We start from the raw sequence: 18568 nt of genomic DNA, 5'->3' as shown, positions 1-18568 counted from the left end.
AAGAGAAACGTTATCGTCTCCCGACTGCGCCCGCAGGGAGACGCCCGGTAGGAGACGATAACGTTTCTCGCTGCGGAGACCCGTCACTTCACAAGACACGGAACACCTCTGTTGGTCTGGAGGAGCTGCAGCAATTATTTCTGCACAAACGTCCACTGTACATTCACTAGATATTCTGAAGAGCTACTACCTCTCCTGCAGTGTGGAGTGAACGCACGTTCACGTGTAGAGGTGGAGCGAGACAGCGAGAACGCACGCGGTGTGTGAGTGAAAGCAAGCAGGCAGAGGACGCAGAGACTCCGGCCACATGCGAGTGCGCATATGCAAGCGAGCGCGCATGGGATCCCGACCCGGTAGATTTATGCTTGTAAAAAGTTACAAACAGTCCCTTTAAATGGTGGACACATTTAAAGTATATACAGATACAGCAAGCAATATCAACCAAAGGGCTGACAATGATGATTTCTTGCATAACCGTTTCATACGTTGACCAAATGAAGATAAGAAATCCAATGAAATGATTTCTCGTCCTTCACATCATCCACCATGTCAAGCAGTGGCCTATACAGCAGGTACTTGAATAGTCACACACCAGTTGTACTCAAAAACCTGTATCATACACACATTAATCTCAACCACAGCCACTTAGCAGCAAGAGAGTTGTTAGTGTGTGTGTGTGTGTTGAATATGGTAGGGCTGGACAGCCCGAATATTTGACTTTTCACTTGATTATTTACTCGATGTATAGGTAGTCGATTTACAAAAACACTCCCACCTCTGGGCTGTTAATCTCCAGAACAGACATCAGATTGCTGAAAAGTGAATTACAAGTGAAGGCACACACATTTAGTGTCAACCTTGGTCCCAATGAATGGCACATTTATTGTTTTTTAGAGTCACATGTTGAGCTGTGCTGCATCTCACTGTGCTCACATTGCTCAAGGGCTCTCTGCTGTGTTTTTCTGCCTTTACCTGAGCCAAACGGGTAATCTATTTATGTGAAGGCCACATTAATGAATTGGTTCCCATCACTGTAGAGCACAGGGTGGCTTGATGCTCCTGGATGCTACAGAGACCACAATTACTCCGTGACAGGCCAACACCTAGAGGGAAATTGATCAGAAGTCATTTAGTAATATCCAAACAACACATTATTCACGCATCAATAACTGCACTGTATTTTTTGTGAAAGGCTTTGTGAGCACATTGAGTTAGTTTCACTGCAGCACACTCTGAACAATACTATCTCTCAGGATGGTGTGTTATATCACCCTTTGTCCAGGAGAATGGCTCGAATTTTTACCAGAATAATTCTTAACTCGAGATGCCCTTGGGGATTGTTCGTCTCCAGAGATAGCAACTGTTGCACTCAGGATGGATAGACAAATCTTTATTGTCCTTGAAGAACGTACTGTTTGCACCTTTGTTTGCCTCGGAAACTTTGAGAGAGGTTAACATATATTCTATAGCCGGGTCTGAAATTAACCATTTCACTGCCTGCCACCGTGGCAGGCAAGTATTTTTTTTGTCTGCCGCTCAGAAATTGTATCTGCCACTTATGAAATCTATGCGCTAGATGAAGGAATACAATTTTAGACCTGATGTCGTTCAATGTTTGATATATTTTACACAAAAAACATTATATGCGTGGTAAATTCCAGTTTTTGAATTACACTGTTGCTTGCTTCCAGCAGAGCCTTATCTCTTGGGGGTGGGAGGGTACTGTACATAGTACTGTACTGTACTTTGTTACTGTCATCTATAGTGGTTATTTGCATTAAACATAATTCAAATGATTAGGAAATAAACAATTATTTAAGTATTTTTAAATAAATATTTGTTCTGATTAAAAAAAATTTGGCATCAGTCATTTCAATCATGTATTATAAGCTGCTAAGACATAGTGTTAGGAAGTTAAACAGGTCATGATTCCTTCTCTATTGTCTATGATATATTGTTGTGAAAATATCTCCTTCAAACAACTGTATTTATTCAAGTGTCTCACCAAAAAACTACACATCATGAACACATCATGAAAGTTTGAATTTACCTTCGCCCAATAGTCATTTTTACAGAACAGAGCTTGAACATACCATAATGGAACTTAATGGAACCTACATTAACGTTAGTAGCTTCAATATTTAGCCATGCAGGACTGTGCTGCCCACCAGTCATCACAGTTAATTTAACATTTGGTTAATTTAACATTAGGTTAATTAGTTTAACGTTAACAATCGACTAGGGTGACTACAATATTTACAGCACCGTGGATCAAGTGTCATCGTTACCAAGCTCTTTCGAGCGGTTGAACCAACAAATCTTAGAGACTGTGAAAGCCTTTAACGAAGAAGGACTGAAAGACGGAGGGACAGATAGACGGACGGAAGGACGGACACCACGTTGTCGCGGGGGTATAAAGATTACTCAAAATGATCGATTATTAAAATAGTTGTTGATTAATTTCCTGTTGATGGATTGATCGTTGCAGCTCTACTTACCAGGTTTTTCAGGAAGTTTATCGACTGTGAATCTTCAGACGCAGATGTCTGCTATATAGGAAGTAAAGTTTCCCGTCGCCGACCAACAGTCCAAACCTCAACATTATTACTAATAAATTAACAAATTAACATTTATTCAGAGAGGCAGACATATTGACATTTTATTTGACTGTTTATTTTATTTTTAATTAAGTTTTATTTTAATATATATTTTGTTGGAGAAACCTGAACACCAGGAGAAACACCTTAGTGAAATATGATAGATTGAAGTTTTCTTAATGATGATGGGTGATGGGGGTGAGGGGGCGGTTGAGACAGGAAGGTGAGGTAGATGAGGAGGGAGGTGAAGGGGGTTGGAAGAGGGAGCTACTCTTCTCCAACGTGAGCTCAATTGTCACAGTCGTCTTCTTTTTCTTCTTCTTCTCCACCTCCTTTTCTCCCACTACCTCTTCCTGCTGTGCTTCCTGTTTCACCACAGCTTCATGCTCCATCTCTTGCTGTAACACCACAGCTTCATGCTCCATCTCTTGCTGTAACACCACAGCTTCATGCTCCATCTCTTGCTGTAACACCACAGCTTCATGCTCCATCTCTTGCTGTAACACCACAGCTTCCTGCTCCATCTCTTGCTGTATCACCACAGCTTCATGCTCCGTCTCTTCCTGTTTCACCGCAGCTAGATGAGGAAGGAGGTGAAGGGTTTGGGGGAGGGAGCTACTCTTCTCCAACGTGAGATCAATTGTCACAGTCGTCTTCTTTTTCTTCTTCTTCTCCACCTCCTTTTCTCCCAGTACCTCTTCCTGCTGTGCTTCCTGTATCACCACAGCTTCCTGCTCCGTCTCTTCCTGTTTCACCGCAGCTAGATGAGGAAGGAGGTGAAGGGTTTGGGGGAGGGAGCTACTCTTCTCCAACGTGAGATCAATTGTCACAGTCGTCTTCTTTTTCTTCTTCTTCTCCACCTCCTTTTCTCCCAGTACCTCTTCCTGCTGTGCTTCCTGTATCACCACAGCTTCCTGCTCCGTCTCTTCCTGTTTCACCGCAGCTAGATGAGGAAGGAGGTGAAGGGTTTGGGGGAGGGAGCTACTCTTCTCCAACGTGAGATCAATTGTCACAGTCGTCTTCTTTTTCTTCTTCTTCTCCACCTCCTTTTCTCCCAGTACCTCTTCCTGCTGTGCTTCCTGTATCACCACAGCTTCCTGCTCCGTCTCTTCCTGTATCACCACAGCTTCCTGCTCCGTCTCTTCCTGTTTCACCGCAGCTAGATGAGGAAGGAGGTGAAGGGTTTGGGGGAGGGAGCTACTCTTCTCCAACGTGAGATCAATTGTCACAGTCGTCTTCTTTTTCTTCTTCTTCTCCACCTCCTTTTCTCCCAGTACCTCTTCCTGCTGTGCTTCCTGTATCACCACAGCTTCCTGCTCCGTCTCTTCCTGTTTCACCGCAGCTAGATGAGGAAGGAGGTGAAGGGTTTGGGGGAGGGAGCTACTCTTCTCCAACATGAGATCAATTGTCACAGTCGTCTTCTTTTTCTTCTTCTTCTCCACCTCCTTTTCTCCCAGTACCTCTTCCTGCTGTGCTTCCTGTATCACCACAGCTTCCTGCTCCGTCTCTTCCTGTATCACCACAGCTTCATGCTCCGTGACTTCCTTTTTCGTCTTTTTCAACATTTTGCTTTTCATCTTTTGCAATGTTGTCTCTCGATCCTCAGTCCTCCAACAAGAAAAGACTCCTCTCATCTTCTTCTTCATTTTCAGGCAGATGTCTTCCAGAAGCTTCTTCTCAACCTCCATGTGTTGGACTGTGGTATTCAGTCTCTGTTTGCTTTCCATCAGGTCTTTGTTGACGTCCTGCAACTGACTGACCTTAGTCTTCCAGATCCGTTCCTTGTCCTTCAGGTCCTTGTTGACATTCTCCATCTGTTCAACTTTGTTCTTCAAGGTCTGGTCTTTCTCTGTAAGGACCTTTGTGTACTTGTCCTCCAGAGCCTTGTATTTGGCCTGCCAGGCTTCTTCGCTCTGTCGGAGTACATCTGCCGTCCTCAACAGGTTGGTTCTGGTCTCTGTGAGCTTTAGGTTGAGACTCTCCTTCTCCAGGTTGAGACCAAGGACTACAGCGTCCTTATCGTGCTGCTCCTGGTGGAGACCAAGGATTACAGCGTCCTTATCGCGCCGCTCCTGCTGGAGACCATGGATTACAGCGTCCTTATCGGACTGCTCCTGCCGGAGACCATGGATTACAGCGTCCTTATCGCGCCGCTCCTGCTGGAGACCATGGATTACAGCGTCCTTATCGGACTGCTCCTGCCGGAGACCATGGATTACAGCGTCCTTATCGGACTGCTCCTGCCGGAGACCATGGATTACAGCGTCCTTATCGGACTGCTCCTGCCGGAGACCATGGATTACAGCGTCCTTATCGGACTGCTTCTGCCGGAGACCAGGGACTACAGCGTCCTTATCGCGCCGCACCTGCTGGAGACCATGGATTACAGCGTCCTTATCGATAATTTGCCAAGTCAAACGGCTCACTCTCGTCTGGAGTTGAATCTGTTGCGTCTCCAAGCCTTGTTGCTTCGCATCAAGGTCCACAGCAAACTTCTTCTCCAGTTCCTTCCGCTGGTCTTCCAACAGTTGTTGGACTTTTCTTTCATAGCTCATCTGCTCGAAAGAGCTTGGTAACGATGATACTTGATCCATTGAGCTTGAGTTAACCTAATGTTAAATTAACTCAAACGTCAGCAGCTTCCAAAAATTTTGGCTCAGCAAGTGATTTCTGTAAAATTTTCCACCTCTATAGGTAAACTTTGAGATGAAACGCAAACTGACACATTAAAGGCATCAAAGCCACTTCTCATGACATCACAATCTGATGTCATCACATTCTCATGTCATCCCATTGTGATGTCATCACATTCTCATGTCATCCCATTGTGATGTCATCACATTCTCATGACATCACACTGTGATGACATCACATTCTCATGACATCCCATAGTGATGTCATCACATTCTCATGACTAGCTCTCCTCCTCCACTTTTTTTTTCTTTCCGCCATGGCTCATGGTTCTCAACGTGAACCAATTCTCTATTCCCATCCCCAGCGTTTTCCCTGCCTGCCAAAGTGGCGGGTCGCCTGACGATTTTATCCGCCACTGCCAACAATTTACTCGCATTTGGTAGGTGGTGGGTGTTAATTTCAGACCCTGTTCTATAGTGACTGCCAACTGTCTAAAAGGTTACTGAGTGTGTTGTTTTACTCCAGGGAAGATGGTGTCATTAATTGTCTCAACACCTGCATATCCTTCCACTTCTCTGTTTCGGTGTGAATGAAGGTCTTCCCAATCTTCATCTTCAGCACTCAGTATGTGGAAGAGGATAAAGTAGTGCGAAGGTGTAACAAGCAGGGGTGATGTGCTAAGCCAATGTGCTGTATGTAACATTCTCATCATTTGCTTCAACCTGTTGGGAAAAAAAAGAAGTAAAAATTACAAGGAAGGAAGAAGAAAAATAAATGTTCTAAGTCTGGGAAAAAAAGTGAAATAGTAAAAAAAAAAAAAAAAAAAACGTAATAATAGTATATGACAGTCAGCATGAGACTCGGTTTTCTTAATATTTACCCTTCGTACACGTTGTGGCCTCGTGGTAACCACGGAACTATACGTCACGTCCACATCACTCTCAGCATGTGACTTCTGGGTAAAGATATGAAAGAGAGGACTGAGCACATTCTGTTTTTGATGAATTACACATTGGTTTATTTAGTTACAGTTGTGAATGGTAAAATGAGATATTATATTAAAGGGCGGGTCCAGCTGTGTTCTGTTGTTTTTTTTTTTAAATAGAAATAATGTGAACGCTAGCACTAGCTGAGTCAAAGTTAGCTGTGCTAAGTTTGGAAATAACTGAAAGGGTTAGTTTGGATTTTTGAAGTGGAGGTAAAATGGCTGTTTTTGTGAATGTAGTCTGGTGGCTTTGAAGAGAGCAATACAATGGCTTCAGTTCCCCGTCGGAAAGGGCTGTCTGATGGCGAGGTAAAGCGGCTGTGGACGGGAGCAGCAGAAAAACGTATTTTAGAAAAAAAACAAAAAAAAGCCGTTCACACTTCAAAATGAAAACTCATAATAGGAGGAATTAAAATAATAGGGACACTGCTCAGTTAAGTCTATCTGATAATAGTTACTGTAATCTCTATTTTATCTAATAGACATGCTGTATTAACGGTACAGTGTTGTTCTGATGAACTTCTGCAAAGTGATAGCATATTCTTTGAAAATTTTAAACTTCAATTCTCACCCTACAACTATGATCTAAACTTAAACAAATGAGCACTCTCACACGTCTGCCTTTATACTGACGTTCCTTAGAGCCTTCTTTGTGAAAACCTGGGATATAAATAAGTGAATCTTACCGCTATCATGGCAGATGATGTTGCTTTGGTCTGCTCTAAACGTGAAACAGTAAAGACTTCTGTTACTCTCAATGCACAAAATAATCTACATAAAAAATAAACATTTAAGAATTAAAAACACATTTGGTATGAATTGGATTTATCAATGTTCAGCATAAACTTACTGTGTCTTTTCAACATAAACCAGATGAACAAGGCCACCATTACAATGAAGATCAACACGCTCAAAGAGATGATGAATCTCTTTAGTTCAACCGAAACACTGCAGCAGAAATAAATAAACAAAAGCACACAATGTAAAATAAAAAAACAGAAGTCATCATCCTTATTCCATACTACAACTCATATAGTCTTAAACCTTGGTTATAAATAGAGCTGTCAATAAATTAAAATATTTAATCGCAAATTAATCACAAATTTTTTATCTGTTCAAAATGTACCTTATTTGTCAAGTATTTAATAGTCTAATAAACATGGGAGTGGACAAATATGTTTGCTTTATGCAAATGTGTGTATACATTTATTATTGGAAATCAAATAACAACACAAAACATTGACAAATATTGTCCAGAAACCCTCACAGGTACTGCATTTAGCATAAAAAATATGCTCAAATCATAACATGGCAAACTCAAGCCCAACAGGCAACAACAGCTGTCAGTGTGTCAGTGTGCTGACTTGACTATGACTTGCCCCAAACTGCATGTGATTATCATAAAGTGGGCATGTCTGTAAAGGGGAGACTCGTGGGTACCCATAGAACCCATTTACATTCACATATCTTGAGGTCAGAGGTCAAGGGACCCCTTTGAAAATGGCCATGACAGTTTTTCCTCAACAAAATGTAACGTAAGTTTGGAGCGATATTTAGCCTCCTTCTTGACAAGCTACATGGTTGTTACCAATTGATTCTTTAGGTTTTCTAGTTTCATATGATGATATCTTCATTCTAGCTTTAAAAGTAAGCCCACTACAACCTAAAAATCCCAAGTTGTGTTAATGCGTTGAAGAAATTAGTGGCATTAAAACGATTTTTCATTGATGCATTATTATCGCATTAATAATGACAGCCCTAATTATTTTGTACTCCTCTGTGCACTGCAAGTTGTTTATCACTATTCAGTTACATTTGACATAATTACTTCTCTAAACATGAAATTAAATGTGCATTCACTTTTAAAGGAATGAAAACAGCATATACATTAAAAAAATGAGTTAAAACACATGGCTCGTATACATTGAGAGTGTATAAACTACATGAAAATAGAAATGAGGATTATATTATTGTGAATTTATACCTAATAATTAAGCACAGTAAACTCAATATACATGTTCTGCAGATAAGCTTAAAGGTTTGTCAATGCCCTTATATAACAAACAGACCAGTGCTTCTTTGCAATGTATTGACGCTATGCAGAGGTGGATCAGAGTTTGCGAGTGATTAACAGCTGCCTCCGTTGAATTAACAGACAATAGGAACGCTCTCTCTCTGAAATGACCTGTGATTGGCCAAAGTCTCCCATCACTGGCTGGATTTTTTTAAAGCTTGAAAACAAAGCCATGAGGAGGTGCAGAAATTTAGTTTTCTCTCAGAACACTTGAATTACAATATGCTGAAAGGTTATTATGACATTTTTGGCCAATGATGCCAAAAATATTCTGCATGTTTAAACACATTTTAAACCCAAAATGAAGCAGTGGCCGTTCTTATAATCTTCACGAATGTGCAAATCATCTATGCACCATAAATAAAAAGAAAAGAGAAGATGGGGAAAATGCAAAAAACAACATCAGGACAGTGACGTTTCAGCCAGAAGAGATGAATATATTACAAGACAAGAAAAAGGAATGGAGGAGGACTACAACAGAAACTGGTAGATCAACTGCTGAATTCATTTGTGCATTATTCATTTCATATTCTTATTTTTTATTTTTAACATTATCCTTCATTTTACATCAAACGTCACTTAAACAACATCACTGTTCAATATAGTACAGACTATAATGAACAAAAACAATAAAAACTTCAATGAAACATGTTATTTTTGTTCCTCCTGCAGGTCCTGAAGCTTCTTAAGATGCTCTTTAACCTCCTACGAGTCGATAGGATCATTGCTAAGAGGTGAATGCTTTTGTCGAAGCTTTTGGGAAACACTTCTTCAGCTTAAGCAGGGTCGTAAGATGGATATTGCAAACGTCTTAGCTTTAAGATGCTTTTGGGAAACCAGGACCAGTTCAGCACTTGTTTGAAACATTTTGCAGCTATTCAGAGGAGAATAAAAAAAGGAGAAGGTGTAAACCCTCAAAATTAAAAAGAAGTAAGAAGTTGTTGCAAAACCAAAGAATAGATGGCAACACATTGCAACACTATCATCTAAGAAAAGAGTCCAGTGATAGACAGGCAGATAAGATGTAGGGTTAACATGGGGTTACAGGTTTTGCTGGTGCTGGGCCAACCTGCTATATGTTACATCCTCATCTTTTGCTTCAACCTGTTGCAGAACAGAAGAAAAAATGACAATTAGTAAGAAAGATTAACGATAAAGCAGACTAAGAATCAACCGCCACACTAGCAGTGTGGCTAAGAAAAGTTACACTATGTATGTGAGCAACAGTGTGAGACTGGGCTCTTAAAATTTAAAGTTTGCACAGTTTGTTGTTCGACAGTAACCACAGAGCTGTACATCACGTCCACATCACTCTTAGCTTCTGATCTCTGGGTAAGAAAGAAGAGACAGATGTGAAACAGATCGATTGAACAGTTAAACCTTTTTTAGTTTTTTGCTTCATTCAAATACAAATGTGCATGATGAAATAATAAATGCTATTTGAGTGTGTCTTTTTGTGTGCTTATGTTGTGTAATACAGGTTGTGGTTTAATGGTTTACGGCTACCTTAACTGAAGTTTTTCTCATGTGCGTAACATTGCTGTATGTTACTTCCTCTTCAGCCTGATGAAGGAGCAAACCAAACGTTATTTAAATAAAGGCTAAACACCATTTCATTAGACTAGATCTGATTAGATTACATCAACATGACCACCTTTGTTAAAATAGAAATCATGAACCATTTCATGAAAATACTTCCTTTTTAAGTTGAACACATGAGAGGAATTAGAGTTTACTAAAACCTTATTTTATACAATAGTCCAAAGAAAATACTAATAATTCTGAGGTGGGTCTTACTTAATAAAAAAGAAAAGAAACATAAGGTTCAGCCAATAATATTCATACAGTCACTTACCGGGCTGAAGTTCTTCTCTTTTTCTTAACAGTACTGTATGTTACTTCCTTTTGAGCCTGTGTTGAAGGAGCAGAGGACAGAACATGAATGGCAACCAATAACCATAATTGATTTATTCATTAAACCTATTACTGTATGTGTGATCACAGATGTGCTCAGTTAAGATTTTATCTGTCAATGCTTACTATCCCTTACAAAAAAGAAGTCTATTCAAGTATGCTATTAATATACTTCTTTTAAACTTAAAATGAGAGTGTATGCTTTCAAAATTACTTTTTACTTGTACCTAAATTTAACAAAATTATACTTCAGTATACTTGGCTTATACTGAAAAGTATATTTTACTGAGTACTATGAGTTCACTTAAAGGGACTCTATGTAAGAATCAGAAATTGCTTGTTAACAGCGACACCTGTGAACGTTAAGTCAACGAACTACAGCGTCCTGTTGCTCGCGCTTGTGTTCGCTCTACATAGACTTGAACGAGCATTAATCAACACGGTGAGGCGACACACATCAGCTAAAACCACAATATCACTCTATAGTTCACCTGCTTGGCAGTAATGTTAGCTGGCCAGACGAAGGTCTCTCCATGAATCGATGCTTATTCTGTGTTTTCCTGCTTCAGCCTCCCGACCGTGGTCAGAAGGCACAGGGGAGACACCGGAGTTTTGGTCGGAGACGATAACGTTACTCGCTCCAGATCCCCGTCCCTTCACTCAGGGTTATACTAAGTATGCTATTAGTAATACTTCTTTTAAACTTAAAATAAGAGTGTATGCTTTCAGATTACTTTTTATGTACCTACCTATACCTAAACTTAACAAAATTATACTTCAGTATACTTGGCTTATACCGTCAATTATACAGAAAAGTCTTAGTGTACTTGGCTTAAAACTTGGAAAAGTATACAGAAAAGTATATTTTGCTAAGTATTATAAGTTCACTTAAGAAAACGTAGTATACTTGCAGTAAAAACTTTTAAACTAATAGGTTACGCTAAGTATATAACTAGTAAACTAACAGTATACCTATAAGTTCACTTGTAGTATAGTTCATATTATAGTTGCAGTACAAAATACAACTTGGATGTAAACTAGTTGTGTACTCAAAGTTTATTACTCTTTCATTTAATGTATACTTTTATAAACTAAAAAGTGGGCCAATGTAGTCCCAAGAAGTATTGAAGTAGTACACTTACAAGTATACTACTAGTATATTGATATTATTATACTTGTTACATAAAGTATACTTGGGAATAAACTTTAACTATACTTAAGTTTACTTTATAAAATAAACTTAAAGTATACTTTTTTATATAAGGGATATTCTCCTATTAAAAGATACATAAGACTGATATTAAAGCAGCAACAGGTAGAAATGGAGCAAATATGCTTAAAGGGACTGTTTGTAACTTTTTACACGTGTGCTTGCATATGCGCGCTCGCGTGTGGCTGCGCTGTTCAGACTCAGACTCCAACACAAACTACACAGAAGCACCAAAACCACAAAGTTATATCTAGTGAAGCCCGTCTTGCAAAACCGTGTTGGCCGGAGTCTCTGCTCCTCTGCCTGCTTGCCTTCACTCAGCTTGCCCCACGCTATGTATGTGCTCGCTGACACCTGTGTGCCGCCTGCGCTTCTCAGTGGCGTGTCATTCACCCTCTCTCATGTTGACACCGGGGCTCTGTGCTGCTGCTGCCTGTAGACATGTCAGCATCTTCCCCTTCTCTTTATCTCTCTCGCTCTCTCTCTCTCTGGATGGGATTTTTGCTCATCTGAATATGAAAGGAATGAAAAGTGTCTTTGGCCCTGCTCAGTAGTACATGGTATTGCATTATGCATAATTGACTTTTTGAATTCGCCCACTACTTGACTCTTGAATACACAACTTATTTACCTTCTCTGCTATCTCCAAGTCTCAGTATATCAGCCAGCTCGTAACCCCCCCCCCCCCATTTAATTATCAGATATTATTTGCGATGAGTGCTTGTGCTCAAGTAGCTGTTTAGATCGTCCTTCCTCAAAGGCATTTTATGTGCATACAGTTCATATTTCTGTCTGTTTTTCCTTCACTCTGCTCTTTCTATCTGTCTACCTATCCACCTATCAGTCTAACCTTTCTGTCATCTTTTCAGTGTACAGGTGGATACACCTTAATACTAATCTGCACACTTCATATACCTTCACACCCCCTTGGCATTTCTCAGCAGCTTACAACCCTCAGGCAGAGCCACTTTGTAGGGAAGTGATAACATGTCAGCTCTGCCTCTTCTTGGCAATCACACCATGCAGCCCGCTGCTAGCTCCTCACAGGACTTCATACCCCACTCACTCAAAGTACAGTACGAAAAAAACCTATGAATAGGTCAGCACAGGTTATCCAGCCCCAGTGCTCCAGACCTGAGATTTACCAAAGCTGCAACCATCAAAGCTGAAGGCTCCGAGAAAAACATAGTGTTTTTTGAATATTTGTGAAAATGCTCAGAATCTCTGCAGAAAGTCATTGGCCCTCATGCAAGAACTATTTGTACAAATAGATTTGATCTTAAGGGGCACATATGAGAGAATTTGTCACAAATCTTCACTATTTTCTCTTTTCAAATTTTCTTTTAGGAACGAACACAGTCCACCTTTTCTCCACAAAAAAACATTTATCTGACGTATAACTTGGGCTGTCAATCCATTAAAATATTTAATCGTGATTAATCGCATGATTGTCATAGTTAATCGCGATTAATCGAAAAAATTATTTGCACATTTTTTATTTGTTCAAATGTACCTTAAAGAGAGATTTTGTCAAGTATTTGATACTCTTATCAACATGGGAGTGGACAAATACACTTGCTTTATGCAAATTTATGTATATATGTGTTATTGAAAATCAATTAACAACACAGAGCAATGACAGATATTGTCCAGAAACCCTCACAGGTACTGCATTTAGCATAAAAAATATGCTCAAATCATAACATGGCAGACTCAAGACCAACATTCAACAACAGCTGTCAGTGTGCTGACTTGACTATGAGAAAAAGCCATGCTGTGATTTGGTACCAAAACCCTAACCCAGTATGCAGAAATATTCAAATACACCATTTTTATAATAGGCGATAACATATTTATACTGCATGCAAAAAACTGCATGGTATTGCCCCAAACTGCATGTGATTATCATAAAGTGGGCATGTCTGTAAAGGAGAGACTCGTGGGTACCCATAGAACCCAGTTACATTGATATATCTTGAGGTCAGAGGTACTAATGGATTCCTCCGTTTTTTTAGCTTTAAAACTGAGCCTGCTACAACCTCCGAAAGATCAATTGTGTTACAGAAATCAACTTAAATGAAAGTAAATAACTGAAATAAAACGTAATGTGGAATTGACGCTCCATTCGCCATATCTGCGTGAAGTGCGGCATGGCTTGCCAATTTACCACATCGTTTATTTTATGTTTTGTTTTTCTTTGATTGTGGATTTAATGGTTTTACCGGCATCTTTTGGCATGGCAACAACAGTTCAGTAACTGCTAGGGAAATAATCTCACTCCGACAGCCACCTCAGGTTTTGCAAGCCTGTCTAGGGAAACAACATCCTCTATTGCACCTGACAGTCTAACATTACCTATTGTATAATATTCTGTCATCTATCTCGGTGATTGTCACATCCCCTTGACTTCCTTCCGACATGGACTGCTTTGCTTTAGAAAGCCACATGAGCATCTTACTTCATGTCAATCTCTTCACTACATGTATTTTGTCTGCTGAAGGTGTGAAGTTCTTATTTTTACTCTTGGGAATGGCTCTTGTGAATGGCTGGCTTGTTCCACTCCATTCACCCTATATAGCAATTTGGAGACATTGAGTATGCTAATGATCAAATCTCATGAATGCAAACCTCCTCATGAACAGGTGGTGTTAATCAGATTGGAAATAGCAATTTAAGTTTGTGCAGTTAAGTGAGTTTGGCGAATTGGGCTGGGAATGACTCGTACGACCAAATCTCACAGACAAAAGGTAAGAGAGATGTAGGATAGCAATACGAAAATGTTTTTGCATTTCTTAGGTGAGTTTGGGGTTTCAATGACTTATGTCACAATTTGCATATGGTCTGCCAGGTCTGGTGGGGATTTTGAAAGTGATTATCAACACAGCAAGACTCAGAAAGAAGTATTGTGGGTGCATTTTTGCCTTTGATTGGAGGGTCTTTCAACCTATAAAACTCTGGAGTGATTGATAGTTGCTTCCACCTCAGCTTCACTCAGGCTCCACACTGAGGCCCAAATTTGTTTTTCTGGCTGCAATAACTGCCAAGAATGGTTTGAGCAGAAAACCCTGCTTCAGGCTTCAGACATGCTACACATGAGGCCGACTTTACCTGGCCTTCTCATCAAAACTAGGGTTCTTCAAATACCTTTTTTGTTATATTTGTTGAAATTCTCATTACATACCGACAGCAAGCGACTTTCTTGCTAAATTTAACAACTTTCGGAGCTAGCGCTGCTAGCTACTTTAATGTGAAAAGAGTTGGCAACACTGGACTAAATTTTTCGGTTGGATCATTTTAAAAATCTAGTGTATTCTTGCCAGTTTCTCAGCAATACCGACCCTACCTTTAAAGGGACTGTTTGTAACTTTCAGAAAGGCTTGTTAACAGCGACACCTGTGGCCGTTAAGTCAACGAAAGTCAGCGTCGGGCTCACGCTTGTGCTCGCTCTAAATAGACATGAACGAGCATCGCTCAAAACAGTGAGGCGACACACGTCAGCTAAAACCACAATATCAATCTATATTTCACCTGCTTGGCAGTATTGTTAGCTGACCAGACGAAGGTCTCCCCATGAATCAATGCTGATCCTAGAAGCAGGAAGAGAAACGTTATCGTCTCCCGACTGCGCCCGCAGGGAGACGCCCGGTAGGAGACGATAACGTTTCTCGCTGCGGAGACCCGTCACTTCACAAGACACGGAACACCTCTGTTGGTCTGGAGGAGCTGCAGCAATTATTTCTGCACAAACGTCCACTGTACATTCACTAGATATTCTGAAGAGCTACTACCTCTCCTGCAGTGTGGAGTGAACGCACGTTCACGTGTAGAGGTGGAGCGAGACAGCGAGAACGCACGCGGTGTGTGAGTGAAAGCAAGCAGGCAGAGGACGCAGAGACTCCGGCCACATGCGAGTGCGCATATGCAAGCGAGCGCGCATGGGATCCCGACCCGGTAGATTTATGCTTGTAAAAAGTTACAAACAGTCCCTTTAAATGGTGGACACATTTAAAGTATATACAGATACAGCAAGCAATATCAACCAAAGGGCTGACAATGATGATTTCTTGCATAACCGTTTCATACGTTGACCAAATGAAGATAAGAAATCCAATGAAATGATTTCTCGTCCTTCACATCATCCACCATATCAAGCAGTGGCCTATACAGCAGGTACTTGAATAGTCACACACCAGTTGTACTCAAAAACCTGTATCATACACACATTAATCTCAACCACAGCCACTTAGCAGCAAGAGAGTTGTTAGTGTGTGTGTGTGTGTTGAATATGGTAGGGCTGGACAGCCCGAATATTTGACTTTTCACTTGATTATTTACTCGATGTATAGGTAGTCGATTTACAAAAACACTCCCACCTCTGGGCTGTTAATCTCCAGAACAGACATCAGATTGCTGAAAAGTGAATTACAAGTGAAGGCACACACATTTAGTGTCAACCTTGGTCCCAATGAATGGCACATTTATTGTTTTTTAGAGTCACATGTTGAGCTGTGCTGCATCTCACTGTGCTCACATTGCTCAAGGGCTCTCTGCTGTGTTTTTCTGCCTTTACCTGAGCCAAACGGGTAATCTATTTATGTGAAGGCCACATTAATGAATTGGTTCCCATCACTGTAGAGCACAGGGTGGCTTGATGCTCCTGGATGCTACAGAGACCACAATTACTCCGTGACAGGCCAACACCTAGAGGGAAATTGATCAGAAGTCATTTAGTAATATCCAAACAACACATTATTCACGCATCAATAACTGCACTGTATTTTTTGTGAAAGGCTTTGTGAGCACATTGAGTTAGTTTCACTGCAGCACACTCTGAACAATACTATCTCTCAGGATGGTGTGTTATATCACCCTTTGTCCAGGAGAATGGCTCGAATTTTTACCAGAATAATTCTTAACTCGAGATGCCCTTGGGGATTGTTCGTCTCCAGAGATAGCAACTGTTGCACTCAGGATGGATAGACAAATCTTTATTGTCCTTGAAGAACGTACTGTTTGCACCTTTGTTTGCCTCGGAAACTTTGAGAGAGGTTAACATATATTCTATAGCCGGGTCTGAAATTAACCATTTCACTGCCTGCCACCGTGGCAGGCAAGTATTTTTTTTGTCTGCCGCTCAGAAATTGTATCTGCCACTTATGAAATCTATGCGCTAGATGAAGGAATACAATTTTAGACCTGATGTCGTTCAATGTTTGATATATTTTACACAAAAAACATTATATGCGTGGTAAATTCCAGTTTTTGAATTACACTGTTGCTTGCTTCCAGCAGAGCCTTATCTCTTGGGGGTGGGAGGGTACTGTACATAGTACTGTACTGTACTTTGTTACTGTCATCTATAGTGGTTATTTGCATTAAACATAATTCAAATGATTAGGAAATAAACAATTATTTAAGTATTTTTAAATAAATATTTGTTCTGATTAAAAAAAATTTGGCATCAGTCATTTCAATCATGTATTATAAGCTGCTAAGACATAGTGTTAGGAAGTTAAACAGGTCATGATTCCTTCTCTATTGTCTATGATATATTGTTGTGAAAATATCTCCTTCAAACAACTGTATTTATTCAAGTGTCTCACCAAAAAACTACACATCATGAACACATCATGAAAGTTTGAATTTACCTTCGCCCAATAGTCATTTTTACAGAACAGAGCTTGAACATACCATAATGGAACTTAATGGAACCTACATTAACGTTAGTAGCTTCAATATTTAGCCATGCAGGACTGTGCTGCCCACCAGTCATCACAGTTAATTTAACATTTGGTTAATTTAACATTAGGTTAATTAGTTTAACGTTAACAATCGACTAGGGTGACTACAATATTTACAGCACCGTGGATCAAGTGTCATCGTTACCAAGCTCTTTCGAGCGGTTGAACCAACAAATCTTAGAGACTGTGAAAGCCTTTAACGAAGAAGGACTGAAAGACGGAGGGACAGATAGACGGACGGAAGGACGGACACCACGTTGTCGCGGGGGTATAAAGATTACTCAAAATGATCGATTATTAAAATAGTTGTTGATTAATTTCCTGTTGATGGATTGATCGTTGCAGCTCTACTTACCAGGTTTTTCAGGAAGTTTATCGACTGTGAATCTTCAGGCGCAGATGTCTGCTATATAGGAAGTAAAGTTTCCCGTCGCCGACCAACAGTCCAAACCTCAACATTATTACTAATAAATTAACAAATTAACATTTATTCAGAGAGGCAGACATATTGACATTTTATTTGACTGTTTATTTTATTTTTAATTAAGTTTTATTTTAATATATATTTTGTTGGAGAAACCTGAACACCAGGAGAAACCCCTTAGTGAAATATGATAGATTGAAGTTTTCTTAATGATGATGGGTGATGGGGGTGAGGGGGCGGTTGAGACAGGAAGGTGAGGTAGATGAGGAGGGAGGTGAAGGGGGTTGGAAGAGGGAGCTACTCTTCTCCAACGTGAGCTCAATTGTCACAGTCGTCTTCTTTTTCTTCTTCTTCTCCACCTCCTTTTCTCCCACTACCTCTTCCTGCTGTGCTTCCTGTTTCACCACAGCTTCATGCTCCATCTCTTGCTGTAACACCACAGCTTCATGCTCCATCTCTTGCTGTAACACCACAGCTTCATGCTCCATCTCTTGCTGTAACACCACAGCTTCATGCTCCATCTCTTGCTGTAACACCACAGCTTCCTGCTCCATCTCTTGCTGTAACACCACAGCTTCATGCTCCGTCTCTTCCTGTTTCACCGCAGCTAGATGAGGAAGGAGGTGAAGGGTTTGGGGGAGGGAGCTACTCTTCTCCAACGTGAGATCAATTGTCACAGTCGTCTTCTTTTTCTTCTTCTTCTCCACCTCCTTTTCTCCCAGTACCTCTTCCTGCTGTGCTTCCTGTATCACCACAGCTTCCTGCTCCGTCTCTTCCTGTTTCACCGCAGCTAGATGAGGAAGGAGGTGAAGGGTTTGGGGGAGGGAGCTACTCTTCTCCAACGTGAGATCAATTGTCACAGTCGTCTTCTTTTTCTTCTTCTTCTCCACCTCCTTTTCTCCCAGTACCTCTTCCTGCTGTGCTTCCTGTATCACCACAGCTTCCTGCTCCGTCTCTTCCTGTATCACCACAGCTTCCTGCTCCGTCTC

The 18568-nt window shown here is 40.5% G+C and overlaps 2 protein-coding genes and 1 long non-coding RNA gene across 14 annotated transcripts in view; 1 reads left to right on the top strand and 2 right to left on the bottom strand.

Annotated features, from left to right (window-relative positions):
- The window catches only part of LOC119495339, a 296329-nt gene that overhangs the window by 222643 nt on the left and 55118 nt on the right, over positions 1-18568 (bottom strand). The window lies entirely within an intron of this gene.
- LOC119495341 (myosin-4-like) overlaps positions 1-18568 on the bottom strand; it is a 108506-nt gene that overhangs the window by 73719 nt on the left and 16219 nt on the right. For all 12 annotated transcript variants that reach the window (XM_037781710.1, XM_037781711.1, XM_037781715.1 and 9 more), the window contains exon 3: positions 4614-5081. In XM_037781710.1, coding sequence (XP_037637638.1) covers positions 4614-5081 — 468 coding nt within the window. The remainder of the gene's footprint in view (positions 1-4613; positions 5082-18568) is intronic.
- LOC119495362 lies at positions 3303-18014 on the top strand. Its single transcript, XR_005208463.1, has 2 exons — positions 3303-3373; positions 17854-18014. It is a non-coding gene; the product is annotated as an uncharacterized LOC119495362 (long non-coding RNA).

This window comes from Sebastes umbrosus, chromosome 10 (assembly GCF_015220745.1).
Source record: "Sebastes umbrosus isolate fSebUmb1 chromosome 10, fSebUmb1.pri, whole genome shotgun sequence".
Taxonomy (NCBI): Eukaryota; Metazoa; Chordata; class Actinopteri; order Perciformes; family Sebastidae; genus Sebastes; species Sebastes umbrosus.
The sequence above is the reverse complement of the archived record's forward strand: the minus strand, read 5'-3'. Positions and strand labels throughout refer to the sequence as shown.